The 16,272-nt window shown below is 38.6% G+C and overlaps 2 protein-coding genes across 3 annotated transcripts; both read left to right on the top strand.

Annotated features, from left to right (window-relative positions):
• The first annotated feature begins 929 nt into the window (after nucleotides 1-929).
• nkain5 (sodium/potassium transporting ATPase interacting 5) lies at nucleotides 930-7,589 on the top strand. 2 transcript variants are annotated; one of them, XM_016231142.1, is made up of 6 exons: nucleotides 930-1,342; nucleotides 3,633-3,770; nucleotides 4,678-4,758; nucleotides 4,976-5,173; nucleotides 7,025-7,089; nucleotides 7,232-7,589. In XM_016231142.1, exons 1-6 carry the CDS (start codon nucleotides 1,289-1,291, stop codon nucleotides 7,239-7,241), a joined length of 546 nt encoding a protein of 181 aa, XP_016086628.1. In that variant the 5' UTR covers nucleotides 930-1,288; the 3' UTR covers nucleotides 7,242-7,589. The 2 variants fall into 2 exon arrangements, with proteins under 2 accessions (XP_016086628.1, XP_016086627.1); XM_016231141.1 differs by having other exon boundaries at nucleotides 931-1,342; nucleotides 7,025-7,085.
• Nucleotides 7,590-9,492: 1,903 nt separating this feature from the next.
• Nucleotides 9,493-16,037, top strand: ythdf1 (YTH N6-methyladenosine RNA binding protein F1). Its single transcript, XM_016231191.1, has 6 exons — nucleotides 9,493-9,924; nucleotides 10,543-10,567; nucleotides 11,229-11,308; nucleotides 11,925-13,559; nucleotides 14,206-14,250; nucleotides 15,107-16,037. Exons 1-6 carry the CDS (start codon nucleotides 9,898-9,900, stop codon nucleotides 15,131-15,133), a joined length of 1,839 nt encoding a protein of 612 aa, XP_016086677.1. The 5' UTR covers nucleotides 9,493-9,897; the 3' UTR covers nucleotides 15,134-16,037.
• The last annotated feature ends 235 nt before the right edge of the window (nucleotides 16,038-16,272 follow it).

Below are 16,272 nucleotides of genomic sequence, written 5' to 3'. Positions count from 1 at the left end.
TCAAACCTACAGCTCTCTCTAAATATAGAAAATTTGTTTATCAGCACATACTGAGTGACTCACAGACCTAAACCCCTGCACCCTGCTGTTAATCACCCATCTGTGGGACTACAGACCATGCCAGCAAGCGTATACTCACTGCAGCAGGCAGCTGTGTTCAGGTGGGTGATATGTGCTGAACATGGCTGGGCACTGCAGGGGCTAGTCAAGTAGGGGGGCCAAATGATGAAAAATGCAACCTCAAGGCTGACATCTAATTACTCAAAAAAAAAAGTTCACACACAAAAACATATACACACGAATCCTAAGGAAACCCAGTGTGTAGATAACTGCTTATGGTGCAGTTTTGCATATATGATGTTCTGACGTTTGTGTTGAGTTTACAGTGTTTCAGGGAGTAGGCTACAAATAAATTTTTTCATCAGTGCTGTTCCAAACCCATGTGACTTTATTATTTTGTTCTGTGGAATACGTCCAGAAGCAGAATGTCCAAGCTCTCTTCCATTCAATGAAAGTGGATAGGGACTAGATGGTTGGGAAACTCAAAAAAAAAAGGCACCAAGAATGAGACTTGTTCATTATATAAGTCTTTTGAGCTTACATAACAATTATATGAGGAACAGGTTGCAATTTAAGGCACTGCACACACACACACACACACACAAAATCTTACTTTGCTTGACCGTACCATTCACAGTGAATGAAAATGAGCAACTCGGACGTTATGTTATAAATAACTACTAACCATAGACTTTTTACCCCCATTGTAATTAACTACCATGTGATAAGCTTTAGGTTTCTACAAAATCATTCACCTTAAACTTGCCTCTGAAAATATTGTAGGCTAAAATAACAAACAAAGTGTGTGCTATGTAAATGCTGAATCTTCAATATTCGTTAACCCCCTGCTTTAATCCAGCCTAAACAACCCAGTAGCGTTAACGGTAGTCAGATCTGGATTTCTATGGAAGGTAAATAAATCTAATCATTTGCCAACTCTTCCAGCCGCTAGTGCTCCACCTGCTCCCTCAGCGCACCGGGAGGCGGTGGCTGTTATATTTAAGGACCCACCCCATTTTATATTACCCCCGATCTCACCCTCGTTACCCGCGCCTACCGCTTCATATTGTTTTTAACCCTATATGTGCTATGTACAGCTATGATCACAGCCCATTGTAAGAGAAGCATAGCTTACTGAAAAATACCCCTAAAAACAGGCTACCTCAAAAATGAATCTGTTTTATTTACCATTTTGAGTTTTACGTTTATACCGGAGAGAATAGTGAAGATGGGCTGCTGCTCGGGGAGGTGTATGTTGATGTTCTTCTGCGCTCTTCAGCTGGTAAGTGCGTTATAGAATTGTAGTTAAAACAAGCGTCTACTCGCTGCAGTTTTGTATCGCATTTATTAATCTGTCACTGTTTATGAAATTGTACGTTGTGATATTAACTCGAGACGAGTTTCTGAACACCCGAACAACAAGTCTTAAAATCTGCAGTCTTTTAAATAGTCCATTGTTTAAAAGAAGGAAGGTTTTGTGCCAATAACCCTAGTTTTTCATTTATAATTAGTTCAAACCGACTATAATTGTACGTAGACTTTTGAGTAGGCTATTGGAAGCGTTTGTTTACCTCGTCAGATATGGCTGGACATAAACACTTTTGGACAGTTATGGGACTATTATAAAAAGGAATTATTGTGAAGGAGCACACATAAAACTAGACCACATTTCTTTTGTAATATAAGAGTACAATGAGAACTGAAGTGCAAATAATACATTAGTGTATTATGTATAGCTACTTTGTTTGTTGTGCACATAGTGTAGGCCTATTTATGGCTTTGCTTATGTAAACATCTGTTGTTCTTTTCTCTCATTTTTATATATATATTCTGTATTTCTCTGTCATATGTATCAGTTCTGACTTGTTTTCTGCTATTGCACCAACATTTCTCTCAAAGGATTTTTAAAATATCCATCATCCATCCATTTATTCAGGATAGAATATAATCTATTTAAATTGCAGATTTCCTACATAAGAGATGTCAACTGTGTGCATTGTAATAACGAGAAATGTTTATGTATGTGTATTTTAATGTGTGTGTTTAATGCATATTTATCTCATTGATTGCACATGGTTTTTCAGTGGTGCGAGATCCTTTTCTCCTCTCACAAAGTGATCTATTGGATTCATCTGGTCATCTCAGTTCAGTAGTTGCACTTGTGTTCTCCACAGGAGGAAACCTTCTTGTTTCTGTGCTGAACACCAACAGAGACAGTGACCTACATCCCTGCTGTTATTCTGCTTAATCTTAATGGCTTTTAACTTTGGTCTAACCTTAGCTTTTCTGTCTTTCCTTTCTTTCTATTGACTGTGTAAATGAGCATGAAAGAAATAGAGAGTGGAGATGCTTATTCAGTTATATATTTTTAAGTCATCATTATATATTAGCAATCTGATATGACATCACATTTGGACTATAATCTCAGTGGATTAACTCAGACTTGACCTTTTTTTAAAATACTGTCACCTACTAAATAAATGATGACGATTCAGTAAGACAGTGCAGAACAGAAGCATGCAGTTATTAGTCTTTACAGTTGTGTACATTTGATCTCAGGATGGCTCAAAAAGAAAATATAGCTGTATGGTTTAACCGGTTTAATGAATTCAATTTACCATTTCACACCTTTTACTGCCAGTGAATAGAAAAGAGAGGTCTGCTGCATGTCTGCCATACCATGTCCAATATTGTGTAACATTTGGCACCTATAAATCTTGGCTGAACATTCATCTGTCATGTCGACTATATCAACAGGTTCAGCAACTGTTGCTGTGTATAATGGTGGTTTCATATATCGTTTAAATATTTCAAATGAGTTGGAGACTGTTCACATTTATGAATTAGATTTACCAGGATGGATATATATTGTATAATCTGAGTTTGTAATGCAGATGTCTGTTACCAAAAGCGGATAGCTCATCTCTATCTGTGAAACATCTCACTGTTTTATGTTTGGCTGGTTAAAGTCAACACACCTCATGCTGGAATACAGCAGATGGGGACTGGGGTGAAGACATACGAATGGTTGATTTGAGGTGGAACCTCTGGGAACAGCTGGTACACAGCAGCATTATGGCATACAGAGAGAGATTGTATGGGGGATGGGTGCTTAGTGGCAGAGAGAGGGTTTATGACTGCTGCAGTGAAGCTTTATGAGAGGAGTAGCATCCCCCACACCCAGCACCTCCCCTCTGAATCATACATCTCCTCTCACTGAGCCTCTGACCTCCAAGGAGGGCCCTCATCTCCTCTCGCTCACCCTTTCTCCCTCCCGCCCTCCTTTTCTCTTTCTCCACCTCTCACTCTCTATTTCTCTGTCACATGCTTTGTACCCCATTGGCTCTGTTACCCTGGCAACCCTGAGTAAAAAGCCAGCATGTGGAAAAACAGAGGTGGGGGTTTTGATTGTGTGTCTCTGGGAAAGAGAGACGGGGTCTCCATCATTATTGTGTTTGGGGCAGCATGAGGGTGTTTTTTTTTGGTTGTGTTGATGCAAAGCTGGTGGTTTTACTGTTTTAACAATGTATAGAGATCTTGATCATATCATACTCTCTGTCTTTTTTTTCTAGATCACTTCTGTAGAGAGACAGGTGTTCGACTTTCTAGGTTACCAGTGGGCACCCATCCTTGTCAACTTCCTGCACGTCATTGTAGTGATATTGGGCTTGTTTGGGACAGTCCAATATAAGCCCCGCTATATAGTTTTGGTGTGTACTGTATTTACCTCATGTAATTTTTTGTAACTTATGAAATTTCATAGGTATGTTAAATAATATTGCATTTAATATAACTTGTTTTATTAAAACAACAATGTAACATAACTTATTATTCATAAAAAATACATTATTTAAACGTATTATTTATAAAATACTGATACTAAATATAAAAAGATTACAAAAATACCTAAATGTACAAAATAAACAAATGTATTAAAATATTTTTAATTGAAATAAATGTATTAAATTCAATAATACATTTTCATTGATTAATATTATTATATGTTTTAATTTCTTTATAAAAAACTAATAAATAAATACCATTCAAAAGTGTGGGTTTAGTACTTTTTTTTAATGCTTTTATTTAGGACGAATGCATTAAACTGATCAAATGTGACAGTAAAGATGTTTATAATGTTAGAACAGATTATTACAAATGCTGTTCTTTGGAACTTTTAAAAATATATCACAGTTTCCAGAAAAATATAAATCAGCACAGATGTTTTCAAAAATGATAATAATAAATGTTACCTGAGCATAAAATCAGCATGATTTCTGAAGGATCATGTGACACTGAAGAAAATTCAGCTTTGCCATCACAGAAATAAATTACATTTTAAAATATATAGAAAGCAAAATTCAGATATTTTAAATTATTATAAAATTTCACAATATTACTGTTTATTGTATTTTAGATCAAATAAATGCAGCCCTGGTGAGCATAGGAGATGTCTTTAAAAAATACATCACCCAAACTTTTTAATGGTAGCATAGTCTAATACAGTAATTTAGTTGTTTACACAGATATGGATTTTTGTTTAAAGAAGTTAACTAGATGTGGTTCCGACTGAATTTTTAAAAACTCTGATGTCTATTATGTTCTTTCATTTTCTTTTAGTATATAGTCTGGATGGTGTTTTGGGTGACTTGGAATGTCTTTATCTGTTGCCTTTATCTAGACCTTGGAGGGCTTTCAAAGGTAAAGAGCCCCATAACACTGTATAAGTTCACATACATTCATGCCATTGGTATGAAATGATATCATCACTGTGGTATAAGCTTACAAACCACAGATGAACAGAATTAAACAACATTTTAAACTTGCACTGCATGTTTCCTCAGTACTACAGCATTAAAGTCAATAATGTTTGCAAAGCCATGAATGTTTACAAATTCAGTATGCGGTGCTCTTGCAGGACAGCAATTATCTGTCATTGGGACTTTCATCTTACCGGTCATGGTGGAAGGACAACGGTCCAGGCTGTGAGAACAGAAACCTCCCAACCACTAGATGGCAGCATCTGGAAAGTCCTGCCCTGGTCTCTGAGCTGGGCTGTGTGTTAGAATATCAGTACATCGAAGTTATGCACAGTGCCCTGCAAGTGTTCTTTTCAGTAAGACCCTAAAACTGAAGAAGTCATTATCTTTTAAAGCTGAAGTGTGCAGAAATAATGACTGTTTTCAAACAGGTTTTATGAACATTTCTCACAACAATGCTGCTGTGTCAGGCATACCAACTTTTTGTTACCTACAAACAAGGTTTAAATTGGGCCGGTGTTCTGTCGATTTGTGCTACCCTGTCAGATTTGGCTACCTCCCATTAAAACGGGGTAGTACAATTCTACAACGAAAAACGCTACCTGTAAAATTATGGTTTATTAACATCTACACCAGGGGTGCCCAAACTTGGTCCTGGAGGGCCGGTGTCCTCCAGAGTTTAGCTCCAACCCTAATCAAACACACCTGAAGCAGCTAATCAAGGTCTTATTAGGCATACTAGAAACTTCCAGGCAGATGTGTTGAGGCAAGCTAGAGCTAAACTCTGAAGGACACCGGCCCTCCAGAACCGAGTTTGGGCACCCCTGGTCTACACCTACCACAACCCTAAACCTACCCTTACTGTAATGCAAATACAGTAATTATGTGTTATATTCGCGGTTGAAGCTAGAAGGGATACAGCTACAGGAAACCAACAATAAATTATTTTTTTCTACCTATTAGATTGTGCTTTATTAAAGTCTACACCTACCCCAACCCTAAATCTACCCTTACAGTAATGCAGATACATTAAATATTGCTGTTTAGCATTAGAAAAAGGACGCAATATTGGCTGAGCCCTAGCACATGGACATTAACGCCAGACAAGTATTAACGCAACTCAAGTAACGTTACGTGATTAAAATATCAGTAACCAAAAAATAACTATGTAAACACCAAAACGCAAATATTATTCTGCTTTTATTACATTAAGTGGCGAATAGTGGATATAGCTACTGTATAGAATGCATCTATTGACCATATAAGGTTGCGCTGCTGAGGCGAGGCTCACCAGCAGCCTCTGCAGGAGACATCAAAACGCGCTACAAGAAACTCAGCAACCTGAGGTAAAAATTCAAAATGTATATTTAAAATACAGTTAGTTAGGCAACATCACACAGCGTTTTCACCATTACGACTGTTTAATAGTTCTATAAACAGTTCAATAAGCAAATACAATAATATTAGGTCACTTACATTTTAGGCAGAACCAGCGCATCTCACAGCAACCAGCCGATTCATTGCTGATTGATTCCGTGTTTTAAATTAATCGGTTGAGTCAAAGTTTCATTAGCCCATGCATGAACATCTGATGAATCTGCGGTTTGAACGAATTGTTTGAATGAACGACTCAATGACTCACTCATTAAACGCTCACTACTGGCACCTACTGGCGTTTCAATTTCGTTGAAAAGTATCATTTTCACCATCATTTCTTGTTTGTATATTTATTCCAAAATATTTAAAAGAATCTCATAATATTATTTAATGCAGTTGTATTTTTCAGTGTAAACTATATAATTTGATAACGTATAGATAATCACATTATTATAATTGAATTTATAGGCCTAAATCAAATTTTGAAATGAATTTGAAATGAAAGTATTGATGAGATTAGTGGGAAAATGCCAAAATTTTACCAAAATAAAGGTAAAAAAATGCCCTTGGATCAAATATAAAAAACACGCAGATTTATATGTCACAGCTGATAGAAAACTGATAAGAATATTGCTTCAGAATAAATCATATTTGCAAAAAAAACAAAACACAAGTTGGAAAGTTAGGCCTACAAACTTCCGTTTTAATATGATCTCTTCAGCTTAAACTTTTCTGTGATTTATCCATATACACCAATATAGAAATTCATTAAAAAAAGTGACATTTTATGTGACTTTACTGAATCTGATGCTTTGTTTGTTTGCATGTAGGCCCTGGGATTTGTATTTGCCTGCTATGTTGTCAACATCTTCAATGAAGAGGAAGACGCGTGTTTGTAAACTAATTTTTATCTTACACCTTTTAAAAGTGCCTTTAGTAATTTTGTGTATGTTTTGCTGGTTCTTATTCATCTTCCTAAACAACTGATATTACTTCATGTGAATCTAATTTTGTATCTGCATTCTGTTACTTTTCAGATTTGTATAAGTGACAGTGTCCAGATCTCATCAACATTTTAAGAGAGAGAAGGAACATTGAGAAGGGAAAGAGATGGAAGAAAAGGACATTAACCATTCCCAGAATGGACCAGATTGGATGGATTCCAAATGATGTATACATGTATAAACATAACAATACACGCAAATTAAGAAAATAAGAGTGATGTGAATATGAACATGAAAATTCAAAAGGTATGTATGCGTGTTTTATTATTATTATTTTGCCTAATGACTCTTTGAACTCTTAACAAGTGAACAAGAAACAAGTCACAAGGCATCTGTGTAACTATTCATCTAAAGCCAAAGGATACAGCAATGGACCTCACATGCTTTTATGAATACATATTTATTTTCCTTTCTGGATATGATTTTTCTGTGAAACAGTTTTGCATACCGTTTAAGGTTCTAATTTTACAGTTCAAATGGTAGCCTATATTTTGTACATTTTAAACATATTGTAAAGATCTCTTTCAGTTCAACTGTTTAATAATGGAGATTAAATGAAGAAGAATTAATTGCTTTTCATGCACTTGTGTCATTACACAGCAAAATGCTGTTAAATGTTTAATGATCAACGTCTGTCTCTTTTACTGTCGGTAACACAAGCCATATTTGTGAGAGTGAGTATAGGAGAGAGCAATTACAATACCTGCATGTGCTGGTCTGTGTCTTACAAGCAAAACAGAAACATTGTAAGTTAACGCTTTCGGAACATCAAACCTCATTTTCTAAATAATACAGCATTTACTGAACACTGTATTTTGAATGCTGACTGTAGTGAGTCGTTTCATCTTTTATTTTGTTAAATTATACCTGTAGTGCATATCTTAATAAATATTTGTTTGGAAAACACTACAGTTTCCAAAGGGCACTTTATTTCGTTAAGGTTTTTCTGTCAACGAGTTTTGATAAGTAGTCGATGAAGTTCCCCAATTGACTCGCATTACACTGACACCTAGTGGATAAAATGAGAAAAACGCAAGTTGAATACGTTTTTGGGGGCAACGTTTTGTAGCCTACATACTACATATTAACCATAAAAGCATTAGGATACCAATGTCTTGATAAATAAACCGGATTATTATGTATGCCATCACTATGTGCAATGTGATACAATATTTTATTGTCCTAGGACAACAAGACATCAGAATCCAAATCCAACAAGTGATGCAAAATCTCTCATTTTGCATCACTTTCAAACTGAAAACATATATTTAAACTTTAGGAAATTCAGCAAAACCATCTCATCAGTAAAGCTTTTGCATTATCTGTGAAATGGGTGTTATGTTGAAACAGAGCTGCTCCCTGGTCTCCTATAATTTCTTACTGCAAACTTGTTAAACAGGAAGACCACCATGCACCCATCTCTGACTAAGATCAATAGCTAGATCTAAATATCAATTAGCTACCCTGAACGCCCCTTATCAGCATGAGGTTTAGCTGACACAAGAGTGCTCAGAGCTTGTTAATGACATTCCTTTACAGTGAAAATGAAAATGATAAAAGTGGTGGCATATAGGCCTTTAATAAAACTAAATTACAAGCTTTCAAAAAAAGAAGTATCATTTTTCATCGTCCCAGTCAAATGGTTTAATAAAGCTTGAAGTAAAAGACAAGTAACCAAGCTTTTCAAATAACATCTGGTGTGAAATGTACGTATTTGTCAGAAAGTTTTTAGAAATGTTTGCACATATTTATGAATATATGAAAAGAAACCAGATGAAAGGACCAGATGAAACATCATTATATTCAATAAAATGTATGCTTTTAATAGCCTATCTATATGGGATGGTATGTGATAGTCACTTCTTTTAGTCTAAATTAAACACAAACCCATTCATTATAGACTAATAAACTAATGTGGTATGTCCTCTGACAAACATATGTCATAGCTGTGGTGAATGATGAATGAATGAAGGTGAAGTAATAACATGAAGTAGAGGAGTCAACTAGTTTTCATTACATAAAAGCATAATCTATATTTTTATTTTTATTATTATCTTAATTTATTACAGACATATGTATACTATTAAGATAAATATGTAATTATAGGTAAAAAAAAATAATATGTACAGCCCTCTCATTTAGTAACTTATTATAGCCTACTACACTTTACATTTCTTTAGGCAATTATTAGAAGGAAGAACACATATGAAATAGTTTATTTACTAAGAGAAAGAAGACATTTATGCTGTAAGAAATCTTTTCCAATTTTCTCAGGTTGATCACCTCCGCATGGCCACCCGGTCCATGTGGCGTCAGTCCCTCCGCGCAGATCCCGGATGGAGCGGCCATTGGGCGGAAGTGAACAGAGGTGCACAATAACTGCGGGCTGGGAGGAGGAAAATAATATATACACACTTTGAAATAAATGTACACTCGGCGTGTGACAGCATTGGATTAACCCCCAAAACCGCAGAGCCGCTGATACTCTCGGGAACATCCTCAGGCTGGACGTTTAGTGCGCTCGCGAGGACCGGATCGCCGGAATCAAGTCGTGGAAGTTGCTGAAAAAAAAGCGCAGTTCAGCCTGCACGGAGCCGAGAGGAACCCACGGGCTTCGGGTTACGCCGAGCACCCTCGCTGCTGCTGCTTTTTTCTTTGCAAGACTCTTGCTGAATCAAAAGAGGCCCTCTTGATGAATTATGTCTACCACCAGTATTGACCCACAGGTAGGTTGGAGTGGCACGGCGTCGCTAAGGCCTTTAGGAGGAGCAGGGAATGCGCGTGCAGCCTCCGCCGCTTCTGCGGAGACATTACGGGCTTCTGCCTCTGCTTGCTTCATACAAGCGCGGTGGCTAACGAGTTAGCATTTCCCCCACTCGTTTCATTGAATACTACATCGCGTTTCTTCGGTCCAAACAGACATTTCCGTTCGACACATCACAAAATGCGTTTTGCTCCAATGGAGCATCAGGATAAAACTTAATTTAGTACACAATCTCTCATCGGCTTCCGAGAGTCATAACCAGTTTTCTCTGGACTTGGGCTGAACTGCGTGGTCGACGAAATCTTTAGCTCTCCGGGTGGACGTGTAATTCCTTGATTGAGTAAATAAATATCAACATAAGCCCCCGTTTCTCTTTAATAACGAATGGCGAGCGACTCGCTATAGTGCATTGATGTATTGCTGATGCTCTGATGGAGTCGATGTGGATTAAGAGCATGGGACGTTGTGTAGTATTTACGTGTAAAACACGAAGACCTCGTGTTTAAAACTATAATTCAAAGGTGTTAATGTCTTATCCTGTTGTTTTTATCCATCTCTAAATCACCTACTGAATGGGAAGACATCCAAAGGGCAAGACGCTAAAGGTGAGTTTGCTGAATATACAGATTTAGAAATGAAACGTCTAGGATAGGCTTATTCATTTACATTAAGTCCAGTTGTACCATTATTAATGCTCTCGGCTGTGGCTGTTAAGTCCAATTCTGGCATTCATTCTCTGTCAAGGCCTGGTTCTGTGTTGCTCACATATCATTCAAATAATGTTGATTGAGAGCTCAATCAATCACCTGATGAAGCCATAGGCTATACCTTCTCTTGGAGGCCAGAACTGCTCCTGTTGGATTAACACCACTCTGACACATCAATTGGCAATGGGAGCTTGGCTTTTGAGTGTATTAAATAGATTATGCTTCATAATTCTGTCGCGTTAACTACTGTAGTTTGAATTTTTGTCCTTTGGCTTGGGTATTTTTTAGATGGTCCTCTTCATCTATGACTGTCTGAAGTATCGTGGTAGTCAGACAGAACATGTGGTGAATGACTCACTGAGATCAGTGTGGTGAAGTTCACGTTACTGTAGTCGTTTATCATTTGTTGAAGATCTAAAATGTGAATGGCGTAGTATTGGTCAAGTGATATCTTCCAAAGGAACAGAGAAGACTTGGATTTAGCACGTGCTTTGAGTTTGTTATCAGATGTAGTGATTTGAGTAGTAACCCTGACGTTTAACATCATTCTTTATTTCAGTGCAAAATGGCTCTCTTCATCAGAAGGAAACGGTCCACGACAATGACTTTGAACCATACCTCACTGGCCAGTCTAATCCGGTGAGAAATGTGTTTTTGTCTTGGTGTGAAATAGAGAAAAACCTTTTAAATCAACATTTATTCTCTGAAAACACATCCAATGATTTTACAATTTTGCTTCTCAGCATAAGCATGTTTTTGATATTTTTAAGAAAACAAAATACTTAAATATGATTTTTAAGTGCATTATCCTTGTTGGCTTGTGCATGTAAAAACACATTATTTTTAACCAAAGTAATTACTTACCTGTCTCTGAAAGCTATTCTGCTGTTTTTACTGAGCAAAAGAAGAGTAATAATAACTAACAGGTTTTACACTGGGAAAATTTGTCTGTACATTTAAAAAAAAATCTGAAATAACTTTTCTCCTGTTGTAATTGCTGCAGGGGGAAAATATTATTAACCAACTAGGTTTTACTCTGGGAAATTTGACTGTAGTTTTTTTTTTTTTTTTTTTTTACCAGTACATTACTAAAAGGAACTGGTTGTACGATATAATACGTCATTGTCTATAAATTGTTCTGAATATGGATTGTCTGCTAAGAAGGTCTGATCTGTTTTTATGCTGTTTGAAATTAGTATATTTGGTTTGCATTTTGTCATTAATTCTAACAACTCTATTTCTGATTATCCTTCAGAATAACAGTTACCAATCAATGACCGACCCATACCTGTCTAGCTACTATGCCCCCTCGATTGGGTTCCCGTACCCCCTCAGCGAGGCCCCCTGGTCCACCGGCGGAGACCCGCCGATCCCGTACCTCACTCCGTATGCCCCCCTCAGCAATGGAGACCATCACTTCATGCATGACACTGTGTTCGGACAGCCAGGGGGTCTGGGTAGTAGCATCTATCCACACCGCTTTAACTTTTTCCCTGAAAACCCAGCGTTTTCCGCCTGGGGTACAAGTGGCTCCCAGGGCCAGCAGACTCAGAGTTCTGCATACGGGGGCAGTTACAGTTACCCGCCCAGTTCTTTAGGTGGCACCCTGGTACCCGACGGGCAAACAGGCTTCCCAAGCGACACCCTAAATAAGGCGCCAGGTATGAACAGCTTAGAGCAGGGCATGGTGGGGTTGAAGATCGGCGGTGACGTGACCGGAGGTGGTTCCGGAGTGAAGACTGTGGGCTCGGTGATCGGTGGAGGGCCGGTGGCGGCTGCTGTGGCCACGGGTAACGGCGGGACTCCACTAGGGCTACCGCCTCCCAAACCCACATCCTGGGCGGCCATCGCCAGCAAACCGGCCAAGCCTCAGCAGCTGAAGGTGAAGAGCAAGCCGGGGATGCCCATGGCTGGAGGCACCCTGCCCCCACCGCCCATCAAACACAACATGGACATTGGCACCTGGGATAATAAGGGGCCTGTGACTAAAGTGGCCTCGCCACTGCCGCCCCACCACCACCAGCAGCCTCCGCTCCACTCCCAGGGTCACCTACCGCCTCACCCTCACGGGCTCCCTCCCCCACCTCAGCCCCCTATCCTGTCTGCCCAATCACTTGCCCAGCAGATGGCTATGCAGGGTCCGCCCCCTCCACTGCCTTACCAGAACCACACCCCTGCTCCTCCCCCTCAAACACGGTGGGTTGCCCCACGTAACCGCAACCCTGGTTACGGTGGGGGTGGCAGCGTGGACAGCAGCGGCTCGTCGAGCGGCGGAGGGGTCGGCAACTGTGGTGGCGGTGGACCTCCAGGGTCCGGTGCTGTGGAATCCCACCCGGTCCTTGAAAAACTGCGTGCGGCGCACAGCTACAATCCCAAGGACTTTGATTGGAACCTGAAAAATGGCCGGGTTTTCATCATTAAGAGCTACTCAGAGGACGACATCCACCGCTCCATCAAGTACTCCATCTGGTGCAGCACGGAACACGGTAACAAGCGGCTGGATTCGGCGTTTCGCGCCATCAACGGCAAGGGTCCTGTCTATCTGCTGTTCAGCGTCAACGGCAGCGGACATTTCTGCGGCGTGGCGGAGATGCGCTCGCCAGTAGACTACGGCACCAGCGCCGGTGTTTGGGCACAGGACAAGTGGAAGGGCAAATTCGACGTGGACTGGCTGTTTGTTAAAGACGTGCCCAACAGCCAACTCAGGCACATCCGCCTGGAGAACAATGACAACAAGCCCGTGACCAACTCCCGTGACACGCAGGAGGTGCCTCTGGAGAAGGCCAAGCAGGTGCTAAAGATCATCGCCACCTACAAACACACCACCTCCATCTTCGATGACTTCTCACACTACGAGAAACGGCAGGAGGAGGAAGAGGTTGTAAGAAAGGTAATGTGCTTTTTCTAATCCTTTTTTAAAAAAAATTTTTTGGCTTAACAATAGCTGCATTGTTTGGCTAATGATTGGATATTGTTTTTTATATGAGAATATTAGCTATCTTGAGGTTTAGAGATGCAAATACTGAAGGAAAATATTTCTGTTTAGAGGTGAATGACTATAAGCAGCGATTAACCACAGAACTTTGAACGGCATGTGAAGGGTTCAGGCTACTGTTCATGTCACTGAAACTGCCTATGTAAAGTTTACAGCTGTTTTTAAGTGCCATAGATCAGTGCATGTCTACCTGGTTGTTTTGGAATGGTTGGTGCTTTTGCTGTGGATGCTTTAGTTATTTCATTATTCTGTCTTTAATATTTCATCCATTGGTGGTTTTTAGTACTGTGAAGTATCAAGCTGCTAACAAAATTGTATTGCATCAGATTTCTGGTGACAATAAGCAAAAATACATGTCTTAAACTGGCTCTACTTTGCTCATTTTATATGTGGTTTAATGGATATGGATAAATTTGGCAGTTTTATGTTGAATTTAGTTATTGGCATTTTTATGCAACAACAATTTAAGACGGTGCTGATGTTTTTGTTTTGAGTCCAAGGATTATTGATTTTAATCTCTTTCTTTCATTTCCACTGACAGAACCTAGAGCCTGCTCCTCTCCAGAACCGATCCCGACTGGATCAAGTAAGCTTTTCTTTTTTTATTGTTTTCCAGGGCTAACGTGGTTATTATAGAAGATTTGGAAATGTCAGAGAATTTTGAAAATGGATATTTCCAGATTAAGTTTGGAATGTTTTGTTTATGCTCAAATCTAAAATATTTCATTTATGAATTACACTTTTTATTGAAGGTAGCTGATATCTTGCTGCTCCTGTAACACTCATTTGACTTTAAAATGTATTCTGTTAAACTGTACTATTTAATCACATTCAACAGTTTTACTTAGAAAATTCCCTGAGGACTGTTTAGTAAAATGTCTAGGAAATCTTTTAGAATTTAGTTTGACAATGCACCTAAAATCTTATATAGATGTTCTCTTTCTGTATGTAAATTATCAATGTTTATTAATGGATTTTACGCATTTTTTTATGATATAGTGAAAAAAAGATTTTGCTAGTAAATTAAACAAATAATTACAAAAAATACATGAAATTTTAAAGTAGATAGAATTAAATTATATTTTCTTGTTAAACACTCCACTTTAAACTTTGAAAGATCATGTACTACCCTGTTCTTGGCATGAAAATTGCTTTAGAAGCTGACATGAAACAACTTACTAAATAAATCAGTCACTCCTTATGAGTGTAAATGTTTTTAAAGATCCAAATGATGAATAACTGTTTAAGTCAAGGAAATTCAAGGGTGAAAAGTTATGGTAACCCCGGCTTGTGTGTGAGAATTTAATAGTACAAATTTATGCCTTTTTATTGTTGGAATGCAGTGGTAGTTTTTTTTTTTTTTTAATGAAAACAGTTTTCGATTTTTCTGTACATCAAAGTAACCTTCCCTCCATTTTTCTCTCTCTGTTTGTCTCTCGCAGGAACGCCAGAACCGAAATAAACAATAGAAGGCTGCCCCCTACATATGATGAGCAGTTGTTTTAGGACTGACCATTTGAAAATAAAATTTAAAGAGGACACAAGATGAAATTTAAAAAAATAAACAATCATTGTTTTTCTATTTAATTCTGGTGACTTTAGCCAGCGTCAGACTCGAGCCTCTGCGCCTCCGGCTTCACCTGTTGGGGGCTGAAGTCGATTAGCACCTCTCAACGTCGCGTCATCATTTTGATTTCCTTTCTATTATTTTCTATCGTTTGGTATTGTTTTCATACACCTCCCTCCCCCCATTTGAACAACCGATATCTGCACAAGTCTTTAATTTCATCCTATATTTTTGTTTCTTCAGCCCCACTGCTCCTCACCATGCCCTTCAGAGTTGGTTAAATGAGTGGGTAGTTACTTCTGTGATGTATGTATGTATGTATGTATGTATGTATGTGTGTATCAGGGAAGGTGGTGGAGTGTATGTCAGTCATGTGATATGGCAGAGGTGAGGGAGGGGGGTGTGTTCAGACTCTGCTCTGGTTGGGGGGGGGCATCTCCAGCATCAGTAACTGTAACGGGCCAGTTTTACGTTCTGTAGATCAAGATTTGTGGAGAATCGTGCAACTGCGTAGAAGGGACAATGACATGTCTTGACATGAGATGATGTTATAAAAAACTGTATTTTTGAATTATGTAACACTTGACTTTTTTTTTTTTATTCAGTGATGAGCCACATATGTCACAGGTTTTGTTTTTTCTTTTCTGTTTTTTCTGCTTGGAGCCTTAACATTTTAAAGCTACGGAAAACGTTTAATAGTGGCTGTTCTATACCTCAAATGAAACGGCGTTATCAGGGAGACGACATCCCATGCATCCTTAACCAAGGGAAGTCAACATAGTCACTGGCTAGACTAAAAAAAAAAAGTCTAATGTTTTCGTTGCGGTTCAGAGCCCAGTGCTCAGACTCTGTTCCCATACACGCCTAATGTTTAAAGAGCAGAGATGTAACTACTTACTGTTCCAACCCCACCCAGCAGAGGTCGCTTTTTCTTTAAGCCAATCTGAGAGATGTAGCAATTCACTGCTTTTAATTTGAAATCACTTTAGATGCATCACCTCTTTTTTTGTTTTGTTCTTTGTCCTTTCTTAACAGATTTCA

This window comes from Sinocyclocheilus grahami, unplaced genomic scaffold (assembly GCF_001515645.1).
Source record: "Sinocyclocheilus grahami isolate Dianchi unplaced genomic scaffold, SAMN03320097.WGS_v1.1 scaffold384.1, whole genome shotgun sequence".
Taxonomy (NCBI): domain Eukaryota; kingdom Metazoa; phylum Chordata; class Actinopteri; order Cypriniformes; family Cyprinidae; genus Sinocyclocheilus; species Sinocyclocheilus grahami.
The sequence above is the reverse complement of the archived record's forward strand: the minus strand, read 5'-3'. Positions and strand labels throughout refer to the sequence as shown.